Source organism: Rhamphochromis sp. 'chilingali', assembly GCF_963969265.1.
Source record: "Rhamphochromis sp. 'chilingali' genome assembly, chromosome: 22".
NCBI lineage: Eukaryota > Metazoa > Chordata > Actinopteri > Cichliformes > Cichlidae > Rhamphochromis > Rhamphochromis sp. 'chilingali'.
Window position 1 is genome coordinate 17,164,838 of NC_137950.1, and position 21,760 is coordinate 17,186,597.

General features: G+C 38.5%; 1 protein-coding gene across 2 annotated transcripts in view; it reads right to left on the bottom strand.

Annotated features, from left to right (window-relative positions):
* The window catches only part of nrg3b (neuregulin 3b), a 283,520-nt gene that overhangs the window by 102,283 nt on the left and 159,477 nt on the right, over window positions 1-21,760 (bottom strand). For both annotated transcript variants that reach the window (XM_080873085.1, XM_080873084.1), the window contains one exon: window positions 20,576-20,711. In XM_080873085.1, the coding sequence (XP_080729211.1) occupies window positions 20,576-20,711 (136 nt within the window). The remainder of the gene's footprint in view (window positions 1-20,575; window positions 20,712-21,760) is intronic.

Consider the following 21,760-nt stretch of genomic DNA (forward strand, 5'->3'; position numbering starts at 1 on the left):
AAAGGAAAGAGAACTAGCATAGCAGGATAAAGCTAAACTTTCGTGACTGTGGAAAATAATCTAAATTTGTCTAAAAGTTCTTTGTTATTTGGGTTTTAGCAAAGCCAGCTGAAGGTTAGTATGACCGAGAGCAAAAAAAATAAACTACAAGCTACACTTGAGTCAAAGAAAACAAAGACTAATGCAGATCCCTGGTCAAAATAGAAAGTCATTTGTTAGTTTCATTATAGCTGTCTCAGTGGTCCTGTAGACTGCACTCTGAGGCAGATTTGGCGAGTTGATAGATACTGAGAAAATAAGTGGGCTCAAGATTAGAAATTGGTCTGTCATTTTTCAGACTTCACTGTTGCTGATGAGCTTTTTTTTTGTAACAGCAGCTTAAACTTGCTACTTTTTCAATTAAGGAACAAAAATGACAAAAAGGACCTCTCAGAATACTATTTATTTATTTATTTATTTTTAACTGAAAAATGTGAAATATTTCTTAAAGCACGTCTGGGAACAGCAACCGTAAAGTTCGGGACGATTTGCAAATCATCTACATGAACCGATGTAGAAAAACGACTAAGAGAAAAACAAATCGGTGTAAGTAGAAACTCAGTAGTATATACTGTAAGTGCGTAAGTATTGAACAGAAGAAAGAAATGTCAAATTGATTTTGTAGTCTTGCTTGTGAGAATGGAACCAGCTAAGCTCCGAGGCAGCTGACTGTATTCATAACTAGGCTGTGACTTCCATCTCCTCCTTCTTGTCGGTGCCAATTGACACTCGACACTGCAAAGGCTGCTTTTGTCTCTACTGACATTTCAGCCATATCAGTGATGTTACACCGCCACTTAATTGCTAACTATAGCTGGGCACTAACTGAAGCTTCATTGTGCCACTTTCTACGAGATTTATCCATCCCAGCAGTCAAATGTGAAATCCCTTTTAGAGTTTTGGCTGGGAGTGATGGTTAGTGCAGATTATCTGGTATAATAAAAGCTTATTCACTCGAACTGACATGGACTGTTCTGGGCTATACTGATAATATGACTGCTAGTTACCAGGATCTGAAAGAGGCTTTTAAAGAGAATCGGTGCATCTCACCTGCCGCTGCAAAGTCTGCTTGTTTTTCCCTTATCGCTGCATATTAAGTTATGACATATTAATGCATAATGTATGTGAGATTAGAGGTCTTGACTTTATTGCATCAGTGACATTTCAGGAGTCAGGAGGATCATCTTCAGTATATAACTGTGTATGACAGCTACTTTTTTCTAATTAGTGAGCAAGAGATTTGAGATTGAAGATGTTGAAAAATTTAAAAATCAGTGGATTCTGAGATTTAATTAATTTTGAGAATGGATTTTAAAATTTTCCTCATGTGGCTCCAGTATTTAAAAAGCATCTGTTTTTCTCAGTCTACCATGAAATTATGTGCTCTCTCTGTGCTCATACGCCCCCCATCTCCCTTTTTGTGTGGAACCATTATTCATCTTATCACTCATTTTGCCACACAGTTGTTAATTATTTTGTTTTACAAGCAAAGTTTTATTAAAGTAGTTAAGTGCCGCGAAATGGATTATTTTGCCATCTTTCACCACACTGTCTATCGATTTATGTGTCAGCTAAGGTAATTGGATCATTGATCTGTTCATTCATCCCTTTATTTGTCTTGCCACATGGTGGAAAACTGTTCCCTCTTCAAAGTTTTGCTGAATTATAAAGCCTATGTTTTGTGTAATTACGTTCGGGCCTATCGAGCTGAAACTTAAGTAAACATTTTGGGTTTCGTACACACAGATTATCATCATAACATCATATCATCAGCATTAATTAAGACTCTGATTCTGTTAGCTGCGCTGCTATTAATTACATTCATAAAAGCATTTTTTAAAGCACTTGATATTTCACTGTTAAATATGAAATAAATATTGATCACACAAACATTGTGACAATTCTTTATGCTACACATGTTCTCGTAGAGTCCTGTACAGTCTTGTTTGGGTTCCGGTGATTTGGACAACTACTGTGTTAAAAACACTCAAACTTGCCCAAACTTTCACTATTTATAGACAAACACCAGCCCAGAATTTTGCTCAGCTTCAAGTATTCAGCGAGAGTTTTAGAGGGTGGGTGCACACTCATTTGCACACATTTGCATGTGATTAGCACTTCAAACCTACAAACTTGAAAGGCTTTCCTTGTCAAGACACTCTAATCTTCCTCTCTCTCTCTCTTCGTCTCCCTCTCTGTCGTACTCTTTCCCAGGTCTCTGCTCTCTCACACAAGTAGCGATTAAGTAGCTTGGGACATCAATTAGAAAGTTTAGCCTTCTGTTCACACTTATGACAGTTTCTAGGATATTGAAATCAATAATATGCTGGTGTTTGTCTTCAGCGTATTTCAGCTTAGAGCCTGAGCCGCATCAGAATCAAAAAAACAGAAATAAACATTTGAATTTCAAAGCAACCCAGTGTTTAAGTTAATATAACCAATAGGCAGCTGAAATGATTGCCTCCTAGAAGTGTAAATGGCTAAATGGTACTGTTACAATGTAGCCTTGGTTCTCTGAGTTCCATATTCCATTGTTATGAGATAACTATTAAAGATACTTTGAACTGAGATATTGCAGCCTGATATCCCAGTCCATTACAAAGTAAACAAATGAATTATTTAACGTACATATTTCCAGGTCACTGCCCTTGGCTCTTGTGATGGCCAAGCTGAGCGACCCACTTGCAAGATGCTAAACTGACCAAGGAAATAATGCTGGATTGTCTACTGCCGAGACACACCCAGCACTTGCAAAGAAGAGGCTGGCTGCCACATTAAGTCAGGAAATGTACTTGTGTGTGTAGATATATATGTATGTATATGTATGTGTGTCTGTTACTTGTAGTTATTACTGCCTGTTACCTGTGGTAATGCAATTTATAATTTATATATTCTGTATTCAGTTATGAAGGCTCTAATTGTTGGTTGCGAGCTGCCGCTTAGATGCTTGTATCTGCCCGGGGCTGTTGATGGGTCTGTATGCAATGATGGGCGTAGCTGCGGGAAGTTTATTGTTTTCTTTTGTTGATGAGTGAGTATAGGGGTGGGATTTAATAAGTTTTCTTCGTCCCACTCCTTTTTCAGGCAAGTTTTGTTTTTTGTTTTGTGTATTTTATGTTCAATATAGGTATTTGTTGTGCCTGAAAATGAATAAATAAATGAAATGAAATGAATTAAATCGGACTCACAAAATCTCGTTGAAACTGTACAAATGGCCAACAGGGGAGCTCCCTTCCCTAATTCCCATGAGGTGGCTAAACCTTGGGTTGAATGAGCCCAGACTCCAGACAGAATGGGAACACTCAGGAATGCAAATGCCTGTTCTCCTCAAAACACCAGGGTTGAAGCAGATGAAAAGTTAGTCGGTCTTCCTAATAGTGTCAGAGCACCTGATGTACTCTGATCCGAACACGGCACAGAGTAGCCTCATTTGGCTTCCAGCTGGGACTGCAAAAACTGCAGGATGGCCTGCACTGGAGCCTTCTGGGGCATGTCTGGTGAACTGAACACCAGGTGGTGAACACTGCTCAGTGGTACCAGTAGGCAAGCCAGGAGACCTGTGCTCGAGACTTGTGGACAGTTTAGCTCTAGCATCTGTAGGCTTGAAGTGTTTTCTTCACCAGATCATTGTCATTTCTTTAGCATGGACTCAATAGAGAACTTGCTTTAGGACAGTGAATAAAGGAATGTGTAGATGACGGTGTAGGGGCAATGGATGTGAAAAGGGTGGATCTCTGCACTTTTAAAAAGATGTCACATCTATTCAACCATATGAGGATGGAATCTGTAAGTTGGACTAAATTCTCAGAGACGTACAACAACCTTTCAATCACAGGTCAACACATTTTAGATTGACACACCCTGTATCTAACTCAGCACAGGTGCTTTATAGGTAAGCCATGGGGTGTGACCAGGAAAGCTGTAGTGTCTTAAAGAAGTATCCACATGGCCTTGACTAGCAGGATGAACTATGGTTTAAAATTCACCTAGTAATTTCAAGATGAATTGTAATCAGCTATTTTCCATTTTTCTGTTATCAAATTTCATTACAAACTTGGTATTCAGTCGGGGGAGATTTCTGATCTATTCTTTCGATTGCAGACAGCTGTTTCAGTTTAGTATCTGAGTGTGTGGTTTTTAGCTCATGCTTTCCTGCAAAACTTACTTTTCTCTCTCATGATCTACAATGCAAATTAACTAAGTCGACTGTACGCGTGTGTCTGCGCATGCGAAACAGAGAGGGACTAGAATGCAGTACTTACTTTACAATCAACTACTCAAGATGGCCTAATTGTTATTACTTTGTAACCATCATCATTATGCAACTCTGATGAAGTATTTCAGGTACAGTTACCTCCTGCTTTCTTTAATCACTTTCAATTTAAAACACACTCACACGTACATGCACATGTAAATAGAGTATATAGATTTATTTTTACCATACTACTGGGAAACTCATTAACTCCATTATTGCACTGAGAAACAAGTATGAATATGATTTAGCTGAGACACATAAAAATCCAACTTTTTATCTGCCTTTTAAAAAAAAAAATCATATTATACAAGATTTCTTTCTTTTTTTTTTTACAAAATGACAACATCTAATTATAATATGGCAGGAACTTTCATGAACTGAGTTACACTGAGATTAACAGAAACTGCAGTGACAAGTACCAGACTGGCACACTTGATGGAGTTGAAGCTTTGTTGGTATTTTTTCAACATCTAAAAAACCCCAAAGGCATTTCAAGACATGTAATCACTGTCACGCTCTCCTGATAAAAATGTTTCCATCCACTGAACTGTTTGAAAGATGCAGACTTTGACAACATTACCCCATTTCTTGTCACAAGTTCAGACAGCTGCTTCAGCTGAAGATAACTTCTCAGCAAGGACAAAAAAATATTGGTCTTATGGTCTTTATGTGGCTTTTACAAAATCAAACAAATGGGGGAATTCTCCTTAAACTGTAATGAACTAATATTCATATACTACATTGTATTGAGGTCTTTCATAGAAATTCAGTAGGCACTCTATGAAAGGCACTTTAGCGTAACTGATTGAATGAAAGTAAGCATCCGGCGCACAGTACATGCTAAGTTAAGCTCAAGTAACAGAATCACCAATAAAAAACAAAAACATACTGACAGATTACCAGTGCAGGGCAGTCCCAGAGAGGCCAAGGCAATCCCTTAGTTCGCTGACAACTATGTACTGAGGTCAAGCAGAACACGGCCCATTAACTGCTATCTCCATTCATCAGAGATTGCTTGTAACAGATAAGCGACCTGGAATTAATTTTGAGCTTTTTTTATAACAATGAAGACAAGCTCAGAATTCCCACACTCTCAACAAGCATACAAGTAAATTCTCTGATCCCAGTTATTGATGCAATGTCACCCAAAATGTCAGCCTTAACAGTCAGCAGGTTGCTGTTATTAGGAGCTTGTTTTCAAACCCCTCTTTAGCTTGTTTTACTGCCTGTTGTGCTTTCATTTTAACCACGATATAAATGTACTGCGGTCAACAATATTAAATGTTTCTGGTGCTCACAAGCTGCTAAAACGAATAACTGACCGTTCAAATAAAATGTTACCACACAAGGTAGGACACTTTGCAAACTGTGCTGCATCTTATGTAACAGTGAATGTCATTCACGTGGACATAGCGTTAATCTCTGTCTTTACGCATAATATTGTGTGTATGCGTTAAGTGCATATTTGGACCCCCTGTAATAAAATGAGTGAGATAGCAACAGTGTTTTCACCTAATGCACAAAGCTGATGGCACCTTAATGACCTCCACTTGATAAAATCTGCTAGTGGCAGCTGGTAAAGTCAACCATTGTCAGATGTAAAAAGGAGGCCTAAAAATTCTAGGTTGCATAAGCGCCACTGCCATCATTGTGAACTGGACATCGAAGATATAGCAACCCTAACTTTAGAGTAAGTGACTTTGTAAACAAGTTCCTTTAAAGTATGAATATTACAGTGAAGCATAAAAACATAACACTTTAGATGACATGCTGATAAACTTACTGCAGACCTCTTCTTCTGTTGAGTACTTTGTAATGACACACATGAAATACAGTGATGGGCTCCCTAGTAATCATTAACAAGAGCTGCGATTGCTTAGACTGATATGTTTAATTAAAATTCACTATGGCTTCTTCAGATGTGAGGAAATCTGCAGTCTTGGGTGTTGTAAGATTAAATCTTTAACTTACATTGGTAATTGCACATAATCAATTTCAAAAATGTTACCCGTATATCAACCAGTATTACATTCAGTCCCGTCTTTAAAAGTTGTTGCAGTACAGTGTTCACATTAAAATAAGTTGTGCTTCCTTCTCTAACTTGTTTAAATTCCAATAGTTATTATATAGTAATTTAGGTAAAGTCATTTATTATAAATGTGTGAAATATGTAAATCTGCTTTAAGAGAATCTAATCAAGAGCTTGTTTTTTCATGTAACTGGTTAAATTAGGTTATACCACACGTTTTTTCTTAGATTTCTGCCAAAATTTGGGTTTTTTTTCTTAAACTATTTAAAAAAAAACCCCCGACACATTAAAGAAATATGAACACAGTAACCCGCATGTCTTGTCGCTATTTAACTGCTATTTCCTCTTCTCCACGTTAGCTTTGTTAGTCAACATCAATCTTGTATCGACAAATAATTTCCATCCCCAGTTTGCTTGTTGTTTTGCGGAGAACATGTATTAGACTAGTCCGTTGCTTGATAATTGATCTCAGGCTGAGACAGGTTAAGGTGGAACAATGGGATTTCTTTCTCTCTCTTTCTCTCCATCTCGTTGCGTGTGCGACTTTCCTTAATTAAATTCAAATTCAATTCAGGAGTGTTCTATCAATAAACATGGACGGTTCTCGTGGTGCACTACCAAAGCGAATCCTCTCGTGGAAATGTAGCGTGCATATATCAGGAAAAATAAAGAAACATTGTCAGATCATTTGATGATAAAATACCTCGTCGGGTTTCTTTTTCTTTCTTTTTTTTAACCATTTTTCTCTTCTTTGTTTTTTTCCTCTCCTCAGTTTGCTCAGTCCTCTGCCTTATGTTTCCCAACAGACCAATGTACTTATCCTATTTGACACCCTTCTGAGGATAAAATGTGCAAGTTGCAGCTCAGTTAAAGTCCATAAAGATGCTACAAATAGGACTGTAATTTACTTGTGACAGGGAGGGAAAAAAGGGAATCACAAGGGAGACTGTAGGGAAAATGAAGGCGGTGTTTATCAATATAATAGAGGGAAAAGAAAAGCTTGTTATTTTTATGCTGTTTAACGTAATGTTATTTGATGGCCCCTTGCCCTTATATAATGAAAAAAATACAACACTTTATGGATATGCACTTGAAAATATTACTATGTCAACATAAGGACACCCCCCCCAAAAACAAAGTAGAATAGGTCTCTTCTAAGTATAATTATGAAATAAGTGGAGCTCCCTCTGCTGGGGTAGAGGTGGCAATTCTTAGCACAGTTGATGAATATATTTCAAGGTTTGGCATGCACCTGAATCCCAAACTATCATCTGATACCCATGTGATGGAAGGGAGCTACATGCATACTCCCACTATTCCCCGATTAAAATATTATAGATCTACATGTAGTTGTTATACCACATGTCCCTTTCCATTGCTTTTCCTGATATCCTAATTACAGAGTATAATACACAGAAGTCTAGGCAGCTCTTCAGAAACCTTCAAGAAGACCCCATGTGCATGCGATGGCTACAGAGATATCAAAGTCTGCTGTCAAACGATCTTCTGTGCTCAAGCATGATGATGCAGCCAAACCGAGTCTACGCTGTGTCCACTGCTGAAAATCATTTAGTCTAAACATCAGTAATGAGAAGCAGCTGTTATCCTTCACCAGCTGAGCTCACGTCGAAATTGCAAGTAAAGAGCTGCAGGCAACTAACTAGAGCTCTACTGCTGCCTTCAAATCCAATACAGTCTCTTTGCAGCGGTTACAATCAAATGCTCTGTAATTGCTTCTTTATCAAAGGTCTTAGGGTACATTTGATGTGGGAAAGGGAGAGTGGAGAGAGATGCTGTGTTGATGTATGCGTTGGTTGTTGTTAATTTAGCTTTTGCAAATGTGATTGTGGACGTTCCTTTTTTTGAGATGCATGTTTGCCAATAACGAAAGGCTATAGTGATGTGAGTTGAAAGAAATATTTCTAATATTAGCTTTTTTATTATTTTGAGGGACGGCGTGCATTTATGCATTGTCCGCGGGTAAGACGTCTTAAAGTCAAAATGAAATTTGTTCTCGCCTCAAAAGTTCCAAGAGAAGAACCATTTTAGCCAAGAAAATGGTTTCTTTTCAAACAAATGCCCAACAACTTCCAAACTCGTTATTCTACTCTGCTGTGCTACCAAACTAACAGCCAGCTGCTTAAATGAAAGCACATAAACACTGTGATGAAAAATTGCTTGATTACTATGTGATGAAATGTAACATTAAGCAGTGCAGGTGGCGGGTCACTGATACTGGACTGTTTAAGCAATACACTTCACTTAAACACACACTGCCGGCAGCTCTTGTAGATGTTCATTTACCAAATATGGTAAACTGTAGCTATTACATAGAAGAAGACTCCTCACACCTGATGATTCACACATTAGAAGCCATGTTGCTTTGGATTCTTCTTCTCTGCTACCTTGGAGACACGTGCTGTTACCCTTTGGTTAAGTCAAAAGCTTTCAGCAGTTGATGGTTAATAACTGCTTTGCATTTTGAGTTGCAGACCTCGTAAGGTACGTTTCTCACACATATGAGAAACCATATTTATGTTAATTTAGCATAAAAGTGCAGATACATAATCAATGAGATTATCACAGTAATTCAAGTAAACCTATGTGTCAAAGAATTATGAGACATTCAGCTTAATGTTAAAGTAAAACAATGAAGTATATATATTTTTCCACTCAATATCAGAAAGTTGTGGCATATCACATGTTTTGTCAGCAAACAGACATATCTCTCAGCTACTCATTTGTAAGCCTTCCTGCAAGAAAGTAAACTCTTTTATTTGTCTTCTTCATCTTATCTTTATTTGCTAAAGACATTCCCAGTTCAGTTAATTCAACTTGGTTTGTGCCATTCTTTCTTACTGAACAGCAGTTTTCTGAATTTAAATAACCCTCAGAAATCAAATCATCACTGCTGAAAAATATACATTTCTGACTTACTGATGACGGAAATATTTACCTATTAAGTGCAAAACCATGAAAACAAACACCAAGGATATATATGCAGAGTTAATGAAATTCATATAGCATCATATCTTTATCGCTTCAGTTGAAAAATCAGTCCTCGAATACTATATTAAACAAAAAAACATATACTGCTTGCAAATGTAAAATTCTAAAAAGCAAATTAATTAATCTTTAAACTGAGCTGAATATGTAAAACAGCAAATGTAGATTAACATTTTGTGAAAGCTGTAACTGACTTCAGCCTTGGTGAATTATCTTAACAACATGTCTGTCCCATGCTCATTAGTCTTTAATATGGAAAAAAACCAAGTCTTTGTTAGCTGAACATGGACATGTGAGTCTTTTATCTGCAGCGTTTGTGATGGGCCTGCATAATTTAAAATATAATGCTGAAAGAAGCAAGACGAATGCAAGGGCGGAAAAATTAGTCATCTATTAGTAATAGGATATATGTAGAATGACTAATGTCTGACTTGGAGTCAAAGCCAAATGTTTTGGAAAAAATATCCCTTATTATGAGATATTATGAGATATTATGAGAAACAGAAACTGTATTTCTTCCTGGTCAGGAAGATATAACACATGGGAAGTCTAAATATACTTTCAGTTAATAGATGAGAATTTATTGGTATTGCCAAGCATTGCTGTTCAGTACTCATGTTCTGTGCTTTATAATCCAATTCCTCACAATTGAACATGTGCAGAGAAATGACACTAAATAAAGTTTTGTAGTCAGGCAATGCTGGTCTAAACTAGCTTTACTGCCCTTCGTCAGTTTACCCAGGAATCAAGCTAGCTGGCATGAGAATCAAGTCTACAGGTTCACAACACTGCTCATAAAAATGACAAAACATACCTGGTAGGAATCTCGCCATTCTCTGTTTCAAGGTTATGTTCTTGGGCAGCGCTGCATGACTTCCAAGGTTATTCCTATTTTGAGATTGTGACTACTTGGTACTTTTGAATCTGTAATGGAGCCTGGATCCAAGCTTGGTTATAATTTTGGGGAGCGGACAAAGGAAGAGAAATGTGGAGTGCAAAAAGATTATGTTGGCATGGCAAGAAACCATGCATTTTCAATGTTTTATAGCATGTGCCATAGTTTGGGTCAATACAGCTGTATGTCCTTCCTCATTACAGTATGTTAACAGTTTTCGACATCTCCTGAACTGATGTGCCTTCTTTGATGCTGAAAACGTCTCTTAACAGCAATGGTCCTTGATGTGATTGCGAGTTTAGTTTGATGTGACCTTTTAGAGAAGATCGATCGGTGTGCTATTTCTAAAATATTTTTACAGGCTTTGTGATCACAATAAATGCGGTCCGTAGCTCATTTCAGAGTTGGGTGGCCCGGGAGCGTACTGATAAGCACAGAACCGAATTACAGTTTTTCTACCTGACGTTTTGACTCTGAAACTCAGAGGGGACCGCCTGTTTGAAACAGAAACCTGATGTGCCAATTGAGCTGAGATCCGAGGCCAAGTGATGGCCCTATCAGGAACTGTTGCCAACAGGTAAGTCTGCTCCCACGTGTGGTTGCTTTCATACGGCTGCTAGGGGCGGGTGGTGGTGGTAGGTGGTAGGTGTAAGGGGGGTGGGGGGGGACATGGCCCATTGGCTTTAAGCCTGGAGTACGTCCTCCCTAGCAGGATGGATCAGCAAAGGAATGGCAGCATCGTGGATTAGTGCAGCCTGTCAAGGTCTGACGGTGCAGTGACAATTTAATCGCTGAACTGGCTCCCCATAGAAAAAGGAAGATGGGAAGAGGAAAAACAGGAAGGGAAAGTTAGGAGACTGTGGTCTTCATTTATATGATTCATTTTGTCATATCAGATTCTGCTAATACTGCTGTCAACGTCTCCCGGGTCCTGGAAGAAAAAAACCAAACAAACAGGCTCATGGAGACAGCAGACAGTCTCAGCCTATCCTTAAGCTTAGCCCTACAGAGAAACTACCAGTGTAGAAACAGCTTTCTTACTCATCAGGAACAAAGAAATGCATTTCATTTGTGAGACTTGTTGTTCTTCGTTATATCAGTATAGATGAACATTCAGCATGAACACACACAAACACACCGAATACATCTTTTTTGAAATTCTAGCTTTAAAAGCTACAAATAGTTCTCTGTCTGCACAGATGGGGTTTCGAAGGAACAGACATAAAACAAATCAATGTTCTTTTAAATATGATCTAATGCCTTATGCCAGCACAGCTTTGGATGAAGCAATCAAATGTGCAAATATTTCATGAATTATTTACGACTGCAGTCATTCATACCATTAGGGGGCAATTATTTTAATGTCTGATCAGTCAGAATCAGTGCAGAAAGTAGAATGCAAACAATAGAGCATTTGAATTTAGCTGCCATTGCAGTCTCACTATAAGTGAGTCAACAATTATTTTTTTCAGCTTCTGGCTTCACACTAATGAGGCAAGAAGTTACCATGGTAATAGTAGACACGAGCTACCTTTCCTTGCCAGGCTTTTAAAGCGCACGCTCAAGCACAAAGACACACACACACACGCACAGAGAGACACACACATGCACAGGGGAGAGGGACTTCATTGTCCAAGCTGAGGAGAATAAAAGCGACACCATTAAATACGTACTAATACTGAAAGGCGTGGTAAAACATACAGACGTGGGCTGCAGTCTGATTTTTTTTCCCCCTCTTGATCATCATTATTAAAAGCAGCAATTAACAGCTCTTTGCCTTTTCAGTGTCTGACATCCAAACTGAATTTCCTTGACTTTAAGTAAACATAGCATTCATGACAAATCTGAACTGCTGAAATGTATGCATTTAAGCCTTTCCATCATATTAATGTCTTAGACTCTGTCTGGAGATGTTACCAATTTAAATCCACTATAGCAATAATTTTACTATATTAAATTAACTGGAGAAATTACACTGGTAAACAGCCATTGTTTAAATGACCTATTAGAATATATATATATATATATATATATATATATATATATATATATATATATATATATATATATATATATATATATATATATATATATATATATTCGGGGTGCAACGATACGCAAAATTCACGGTTCGGTTCATTTCGATACTTTGGTGTCACGGTTCGATATTTTTTCGATACAAAAAAATGTTCATGCCTTTTTAATTTGTCATTTGTTAAAATTATAAATATATATTTTAATTCAAAAGTACAGTTTTTAAATTTAATGTTGCTGAAACAACAAAATCATAAAAAACAAAATCTATCTGATCGAGGAATCACTCATCTTTGGAAAAGAGAGTTTATTACAGAGAAATGGCTCTTTCCAAAATAAAAGCTATACTATTCGCTTCTTCTGGGGTATACTCTCAGCAGCATATTAAACATATCAGGTCCCCATAAGGAGAATCATGTGCTAACGGCTGTCTAAATGACTCGGGTAAAGTTTGTAGCATGCGTGCTTGTTGTTTTTGTCTGCTTTCACTTGTCTTTGCACTAGGATGATGTCGGCGTAAATGTGCAGTCATATTCGTTGTGTTCCCACTAGTGCTGTCAGCGTTAATCTCGTTAAAATGACATTAACGCCATAACGCGGCAAATCCCCGTTAACGAGTTACCGTGGATGGCCCCGTTCGTGGGGCTGGACGACGTCAACACGTTAACAAGCTAACTGCGCTAACGCACTAATTCCCACCGATTGAGCATTGCGTGGCACATCCGACATACTGTTTTACTTTTGTCCATGACGTGCTTACCATCAGGGTCATGCTTCACATGAAAACCAAGATAGTTCCAAATGCCAGATCTGAATGAGGGTGGGGGAGGTTCAATTTCAGGTAGCGTTGAGTCAGTTGCCATGTTGCAACGAGCTTAGCTTCTGTCTCGCTAACTTGCGTTGCGCTCAGTGGATCTGCACTTGACAGTGCAGCCTAGGCGGAGTAGTCGAACGCAGATCCACTGAGCGCTCAACACAGACAGCATTGTCAGAAGAAAAGTTAAAATAAATAAAAAATGTTGTATTGTTCGATACATATGCGTACCGAACCGAAAGCACTGTATCGAACGGTTCAATATCGATACGAGTATCGTTGCACCCCTAATATATATATGTAACTGGAACAATAACAACAATGCAAACCATTTATATATTTACTCTCATGCTACTCTTCATTCTGTTTCAACTATAAAGCTAACTTGCAGTAGCTTTGCATCATCTTTGCAACACAAGCCAGCCTCTGTGTAATATGCTGTTGAAACAATACCCATACAAGTTAGGATTCATTCTTTTGAGAGGAAGCAATTTTTTTCTTTCAGTGAACATCGACTATTGCTGCTACTGAAATCTGCAAGCAAAACCTTCTATCCAGAAAAGAAATTGGTTTCAACGCATGGGACAAGAACGCAGCAGAAAGAATACTGGTCTGAAAAAGCTGATGTACTGCACACAAGTCCACATACAGCAGCCCGGAATTCATGCTTGCTGTATTTCATGCCCAAAGCATGCACAGCATCCTGAATATTATTCCTATTGCTGTGTGTTACCAAACTATGACACAGTGCTGCAGGTGGTGGCCAAAGAACTGCATTGGATTTTCATTGCAACTAATATATTCCGCAATGCCCTCCAACCAAACAAACTCTCTCTGAGCAAGGAGAAGAGAGAGAAAGTGCTTCCAAGTTTTCAGTCATAACTGTATACGCTTGTGACTCTGTGTTGTGAGTGTTACTCAACCCAGAACAGTTAGCATGCACCATTATTCATGGAGTGTGGTTTGTTGAAGTAACTGTCAGGCTCTGGCAAGTCCATCCTGCACTGGCATAGCCTAAGTATCCCAAAATTCTGCAGTAGGGCCTATGTAACACTGAATTCTTCCACTGCAAGGATCACTGGATTATGGACTATCATTACCATGGGCATCCTCTATTCTAGAACAGTACTTAAGGTGCAGTTTTATTCTAAGACCTACACCACTACCTGTCCAACTGCTGTGGTGCTGAATATAGCACTAAGAAAAAGATGACATGATTGCATATGACAGCCATCTCTGCTACACCTCTTGATAATATATTCCTCCTCCTTTTTTTACATGGAGTTCTTTTTTTTTCTGTTACAGAATATATATGCTTTCTACCTTTGTGCACTTAGTGAGCTTGACATCTCATGGTAAAAAAAAAGCGTGTTATCGTTTTCATGTGGCAATTCATGTTAAATGCTAAATGTATGAAACAAGTATCTATGAAACAAACAAACACTGAATAAATCTTTTTCATTTCAGACCTATTTGTTAGTCACACTATTAGAAAAAATTAAATTTTGCAAGGAGAATGGGAAGCTCTTTAAGACCGGGAAAAATAGTGGCTGTCTGGTGATTACATGAAATTTCTTTTGCATTCAGCAACCAACTACAAGTGGTTGTGATAACCAACTGGTTACCAAGAAGTTGTATAGCAACACCCATCAACTTCTGGGCAACCTTGCAATTGAAAGTCAAGTCAAGTGTCCAAATCACCCAGTGGGAGGCAATCTGTATGGTGGCCCTGAGAGGTCAAATGTAATGCAACTTAAAAAAAACACCAGCAAATAGAAAAAAGCTGCAAAAGAACACAAAAGGAATGTGTTTTTGGTGTGATAATAATGTGACAGACCAGCTGTGGCAGTGATAGAAACCAAAACGTGAAGGATTGTACTGAGATGTGCTTGAAAGAAGCGGAGGATTCTTTAGTGCTGTGAGGGGGGAAAAGGACCGAAGGTAATATGTGATTTAATATCATGATTTGAATAATACAGTAGATACAGGTTTACTGTTAGCGTGTCACCTCCGCAGCTGAACTCTTCTGTTGTTTTCATTCAACCTCCAATTTGTTTTGTGCGGCTTTGAGGCAGTTTTTTATTCACTGGTCTTTTTCTAAGTTGCAGTGCGTCTGACCTCTCGAGGCCACAGTAAACAATCACTGGCAAAGTTCACAAATAACTGCAGTCCAGTTTAAACACATACTGAACACATTATAATCAATCTGAGTTAGATTGTGCAACTTGTCTGTGACACATTTCTTTGGAGTTGGGGACTTGATTCAGCTGGTTGCCAACTGATTGTAGTCTGGTTATATGCCTATATGAAAGCAACGTGAAAAGTGCCTCATTTGTGGTTAATTTGCAGGAACTGCAGAATTTCAGTTTCTTAATTTCATAGGACAAAGTTTACAAGTTCATTGTACATGAATGAATTAACTTTTTCATGCCATTGTTTTCCAGCTGCTGTTTTCCCTAATGTGACTGCAGCATAGCACATACCATTTACCATGGTTGGAGTTTGAGATAAATGTTTTAAAGCTTCATCCCATCCAGAAGAAAAGATACCCACTTCAGTATTTTGGTCATTTGCCTGCGCCACTAAACCAAGTAAAATTTTTGGTCCCCTTAGGAAAAACGGGCCGCTGATCTATCAGCAACATTAAAATCGCTGACAGCTGAAGTGAGTAACATTGATCATACTCAATGAATTGTTCTGCACGGAAATTCTGTGCCCTGGAACTCATGTGGATGTCAGTTTTCCACCTCCACATCCCCATCATAATGCCACTGCCATAGCAGGACAATGCGCCAGCCACGCCCCAAAAACTGACCTGGGAAAAATGAGTTCAAAGCAATAAAGAGTTCAAAGATTTGATCCAGCTTTCAAAATTGCCAAATCTCAACATAATTAAGCATTCAAGAGATGCCCTGCAGCCACATTCATGGAGGTCCCAACCTACAGTCCACATGATCCAAAGCATCAGCTGCCAAGAACCCAGTGCCAGACACCGTACCCAGAGGTCCTGCGCTCTGTCCTGGCCGTCACAGCTTTTCCAGTAGTGGGTCTACAACATATTAGGCATGTCACAGTAAATGCCAAACATGTTCTGGTTTGATCTGTGAGAAATTCTTTTGCCATCTTCTACAAATAAAAGAAGAAAACCTTTTGTAAGGGTTTTTTTGTTATCTCTTTTGTGATAATCCTGAATGTGACTAGGCTGTCATGTGTTGAGCCTCAAAAGACTTTTGAATTCTTGTACATTTATTGTACAAAAGGCACGGCACTGATGTGAAAGTAGGTCTTAAACTCGCATTTGCATGTTTATTTTGGGAGCCTTATTAGCATTGGCAAACATGAACATCCGGCAGAGTGGTGGGAGAAGGGGCTAGGAGGAGGAGAGCAGAGGAAATGTTTCACAACAAATTAAATTGATTCCTAAGTTCAAAACGGTGTTTCCCTACAATAATTCAAATGTTTAGAGACGATTCTGACATCTTTAGCTGTCACATGTTGGAAAATATCCAACCGGCTCTGAGGCCCTGGAGGTCTGGAAGAAAGCATGACATCAAACAAGGCAGCGATCTTTAAACCTTTCCTTTTTCTGTATTTTAGTGGGAGAGGTCACAGTTCTCAGATCAGGACACTGATATGACTTTCCTTGAAGGGCTGATCGATCATGTGCGAATTTACTTTCGTGAACAATATCTGTGACAGGAAGAAGGCAAGAAGATAACTATGTATAGACTATAAGACGAAGATGATGGAATAGCAGCGTCTTTATGTGTCTTTGTTTGTTTGTGGGGTTTTTTTTAGCTTTCAGCTGGTTGTTATGGTTTAATCCTCAAAAAATAAAACTGCGGGCCACCATTTTCAGCAAACAAGCTCACACAAGCTTATTGTACACTACAACTTCAGCATGAAATGACTGAGTAGAAGATCAAACGTAAACAAATAACTTAACAAGCCATAAATGCAGCCACACGGTTGAGGAATCTGTGCATTAAACAGGAAAGAAAGTATTTGTAAATTTTGGATTAACATTTGTTGTCACAAACAATGGGATGTTCCTGCTGTGAATATTTAAACACACATTTGCTGTATTTCATGTAACTTTCTGTATCATTATAAGTTAAAAATTATATTCACGTTTCTTAAAATGCATTTTAAAACATCTGATTTCAACTTCAACTTGCAAATTTTGTCTTTATGTCGCCGCGCTGCTTTGAACTTGTTGTGACCCCCCCAAGAGCTCAGAAATCACCTTATGCAGCTTTAACGAAGAATGGGAGTTTTCATTTATTCCACATGACTTCCTGCAAGCTTTGATGTAATTTCTGTCTTAGATCAGAAGCCCACTTGGACGCCCCTCCCAGTAGCAATATCATTAAAACACAATCCACTTGGCAGTGATTTATTTATTTATTTATTTATTTATTTATTTATTTATTTATTTTTTGAGTGAAATGATCATATTTTTTTCTAACTTACTGCTTGGACTTCTCTCTGGAAAAAAACAACAACCTTTCAATAAAAGTACTCACAAACCTGTAATCATTCTTTCACACAACAGGCACTCCGCTGTGTCTCTAGGTCAGGCCCTCCAGTCATTCCTGAGTCCTATATTCATCATTCAGCTGTCGCTAATTATAGCCCAGAGTGTAGTTGCAACAAGTCTTCAGGGTGTCTTGATGCTGTCACACAGGTGACATGCTCGAAATTATTGTAGCTGCCACAATAATATGACATGAAACACACACTGCATTGAGCTTGCATCATTTAATAATTCCCAGCATCAGCTGTATACTTTTTTTTAAAGTTAACACAACTTATAATTACACTATCAACTAAACTGCCAGTATATTCTGAAATAAGAATAATTTTACATTTAAACACTTTCTAGTCATTTCCTATGAACATTATGCTTGTTTTATTTCATATTTCATATGTTATATTTTACAATACATTGAATATTGAATATTTGGCTAAAACCTGATACAGAAATTTGCAAATTCGTCAAATTCTGTAGCTGTTTAACGTCTTAACAAAATGTTATCAAGAATCACTTTTTTTTCTCATTTACGGAAAACCTTTTAACTAAAGCAGCACCTTGACTCTCTACCTCAGTACTCAGTGAAATTTCGTGACATGTACATTCCAAAAATCCAAATAAATGTTAGGCCCTCACTGAAGGCGGTTCTGACTATGAAACGGGGATCGACAGCTGCCTGTTCCAGCTCAAGACAGCCTTCACCAGATTTGCAGGTCAGATGGGTGTTGAGGCGCAGCGAGAAGCAGAATGTGACAGGATATCCACACAGAAGCTGTGGGGAGAGTGATGGAGGGCTTCTGCAGGTTCACCTGTGCCTTAACAAGATTTCTCTGGGTCCTATGGAAGCCTTGTCACAACTTTTTTCCCTCTAGGTAGATATTGATTGCCAGAGGCTCTCCTTTGGCACAGCTGAACTGAACAAGTAAGTTTGGACTTTGCAGATATTTAAATCACAGAACAAAGGACGGCATCGTTGCAAAAAAATGAATTATGCTCAGTAACCAATATCCAGTAATGGGTCATTTAAAGCCAGAACTGATATTTAAATCAGACTTGATTAACCACCCACATTGACTTTTTATAGCCAGTTTATGTTTTTTTCCCCTCGTAAAACATTGTATGTTCTGTTTTGAGAACACCAGTCAATTCTTTAAATTTAGCTTCCAGGGAGCCAGACTTTCTTGTAATAGTTTAAAGTGGACTAGAGCAATAATTCTCCAGGCTTTCTAAAGATCTTTCAGAGTTTGTTCTTTGACCATTTTCAGGTTTTTTTTGTTCATTTGTTAAATCACTTAAACTAAACTGTTAATCATTCAGGCAGAGAAAAGGTACCTAACTCCAAGGATGAACCAGCGTTTTATATATAACAGACAACAAAGAAGCCATTTTAAATTGCAACTTTTGGCACTTTGTTACTAGGAGCCTGCCACAAAAACACATAATTTGTCCCAATTTCAAAATGGCAAAGATAACACACTTTGGCAGGCATAATTTTTTTTGCTTCAATAAGGTGACTCCCAGACAGCTGTTAGCTAAAAACGTGGCATATCTCAACACTATTTGGAGTGAGTCCTTTAAAAGATTTAGGGAACTTCGGGACAAAAGAAATGGCAGCCCTAAAAGAAAGTCACAGGTATGGCACATTACAAAAGAACTGGACTGAAAAATCAGACACAGCAGGTCTTACAGACTGCTAAATCCAAACTGTGTCCAACAAGTATGGAGGATGTCAGGAGTGAGGGCGGTGCAGCCATCTGGAGTTGCATTTTAGTCAATAGTTTTGAGCATTTTTTCAAATTGGAGTTATGAATGCAGAAAAGCACCGCCAGATTTTGATCCACTATGCAATGGAAAGCTTTCACTGCCGACGGCTTCTTCTTACAAGAGGAGTGGAATGTCCTTCAAGAAGAATAGTTCCTGAAGCCTACTTAAAGAAATTACAAGAAAGCTTGCCGAAGAGAGCTTTGTTGGAGAAGAAAGGTGGTCATTCAAGTTTGTTAGAACTGTAGAAACTCTGTTTTGTGTGTGTGTGTGTGTGTGTGTGTGTGCAGATAGATCAATAACCTGCTTCACCTGTGGAAATAGAAACAAAGAGGTGGCTCAAGACTTCTGCACAGTACTGTATAAACAAGTGATACTTTTTATCTATTACAAATGTGAAGCAAATTAATTAAACTGCATGAGAGAGACACACAGTAGATGCTTTCTGATGCAGGTGAATAATTTTTAATGTCAAAGGCATTAAAAATACCCTGGGGCTGCATTGATTTCCTCAATAAGTTTAATTGAGTTAATTGACACCAGTTTACTTATTCCTGTCTGGTTACATGATGTGTCAAGGGTGTACTTGCTTGCTACCTTTATTTATTCTCTTGTGCAGTCACAGAGTGAGTGTCAGGCAGAGTAAAACAAAAGGAATACAGCAAAGATGATCATGTCACAAACGAAAGGCAAAAAAGAAAAATCAAGGAAAAAATCAATTTCTTTCAAGTGAGATCAAAGAAGGATATAACAAGAGCTGCTTCTTAACACTTACCATTAAAATGTGGTGCAGACTGAGGGGCCATGTCAGACAAAAAATTTTTTTCCAAGCTTAATACGGAAGGAGAAAGGCATTTTATAAGATTGCTATCATCATTACTACTTTTGTCAGAGCAAAGTGAAGACAGAGGTTTCGTCACGTTCACTGCTCCGTGGTTGAATCTGCAACTTTTTTTCAGAGAATTAGCATCTGTTCAGCTAAAGTATATCCGATCCCTCTTCTAGTGGTTCAGGTGATAACAGATCTTAATTTATTGTGCATTTGCACATTGATCTTCCCGTTTCATGGGTTTCATCACTTCCAGAACTAATTTAGCTGGACTGAGTGAAAACGAGTTGAGACTAGTGAATGAATTGTTGATGGATTGGGGGGGGACAAAGAGCGTTTCAGTGCCGAGACAGAAACACGGTGCAGCCTTCAAACTCACCTGCAGTGTCTGTGAACCCCAGCCACGGTTTCAATGATCGAACACTCTCCCTCATTCAGACAAAAGGCTAGGTCCTTGTCTTCCACACATGGCTTGAAGACCTCCGAACGAAGGCTGGGATGTGTTGGGGCGAGCGCTGAAGAAAGACAAGAGGAAACCAATTTAGTTCAAATTGAACAGTTTTATATATTTTTAAAAAAATCCTCTCATTCTTTAGCAACTTAAATCAACAGGAACATTTTTCTAAACTTCTTTCATGTGAAGCGGCAAATGTCATTCAGCAGCAATTTACTTATTTGTAATGAAACAACCACTCTTGTTAGATTGGAAGAGAAGATTTCATTCCTCGCTCCCTTGCGAATCTCAGTGGGCTAAAAGCAAGATAGCCCAGGGAATGATTGTGTTTTATTAAGGACTGATTAAAATTGGTGTTTTCAGCTTGAAGAGACAAAGAGAGGAAAGTAATGATGACTGAATTAACACTTGCACTGTTTTTGGTGTATGTGCTCGCATCATTATTAAATACCATGTATTATGCCTGCTTTTTTGTTGCAAATGAAGCCGTTTAACCACAACTTCTAAGTGAAATTCCCGTTCTGCTGCTTTAGTAAACATAGCTGAAAAACTCGGGAATATATTAACGAGGTAAGGCAGAGAGATGTGAATACGTTAGCGCTGCGCTACCCAGAGACACAACACAGAGTGATGGGCTTGGTGATGCAACTTTGATTTTCTTCTTCTAGTCTGACCCTGAGCTGCTCTCACATAAAGAGCATGGCTGCTGTGTACGAGCACCGCAATGCAGGGTTCTCCACCCTGTGAAATATGCACAGCTGTCAGACATGTCAGCACCACAACTATTACGTGCAACCACGTGCAAAATTTGTCCAAACACTATCAGAATTACCCAAGCACACATGTGTGTGCACAATGACACAGAGCACTGGCAATTGGATTGACTAGTATTATACCCCAATACCTTGCCAATACAACTGGATTACTCATCTGATTCTGCTTTCATCCATTTATGTGGTGCACAGACACACCTTTTTAACACCATGTTCTGGTAATTGTAATTCCTTTTGTATGAAGCTCCCACATCTTTCATGCCTGATCCTCTGTACGCTGTGCAGCACGCTTTGGCTGGCAAGTGGCATTTTTACAGCTGTGCCTCTAGTCACCATG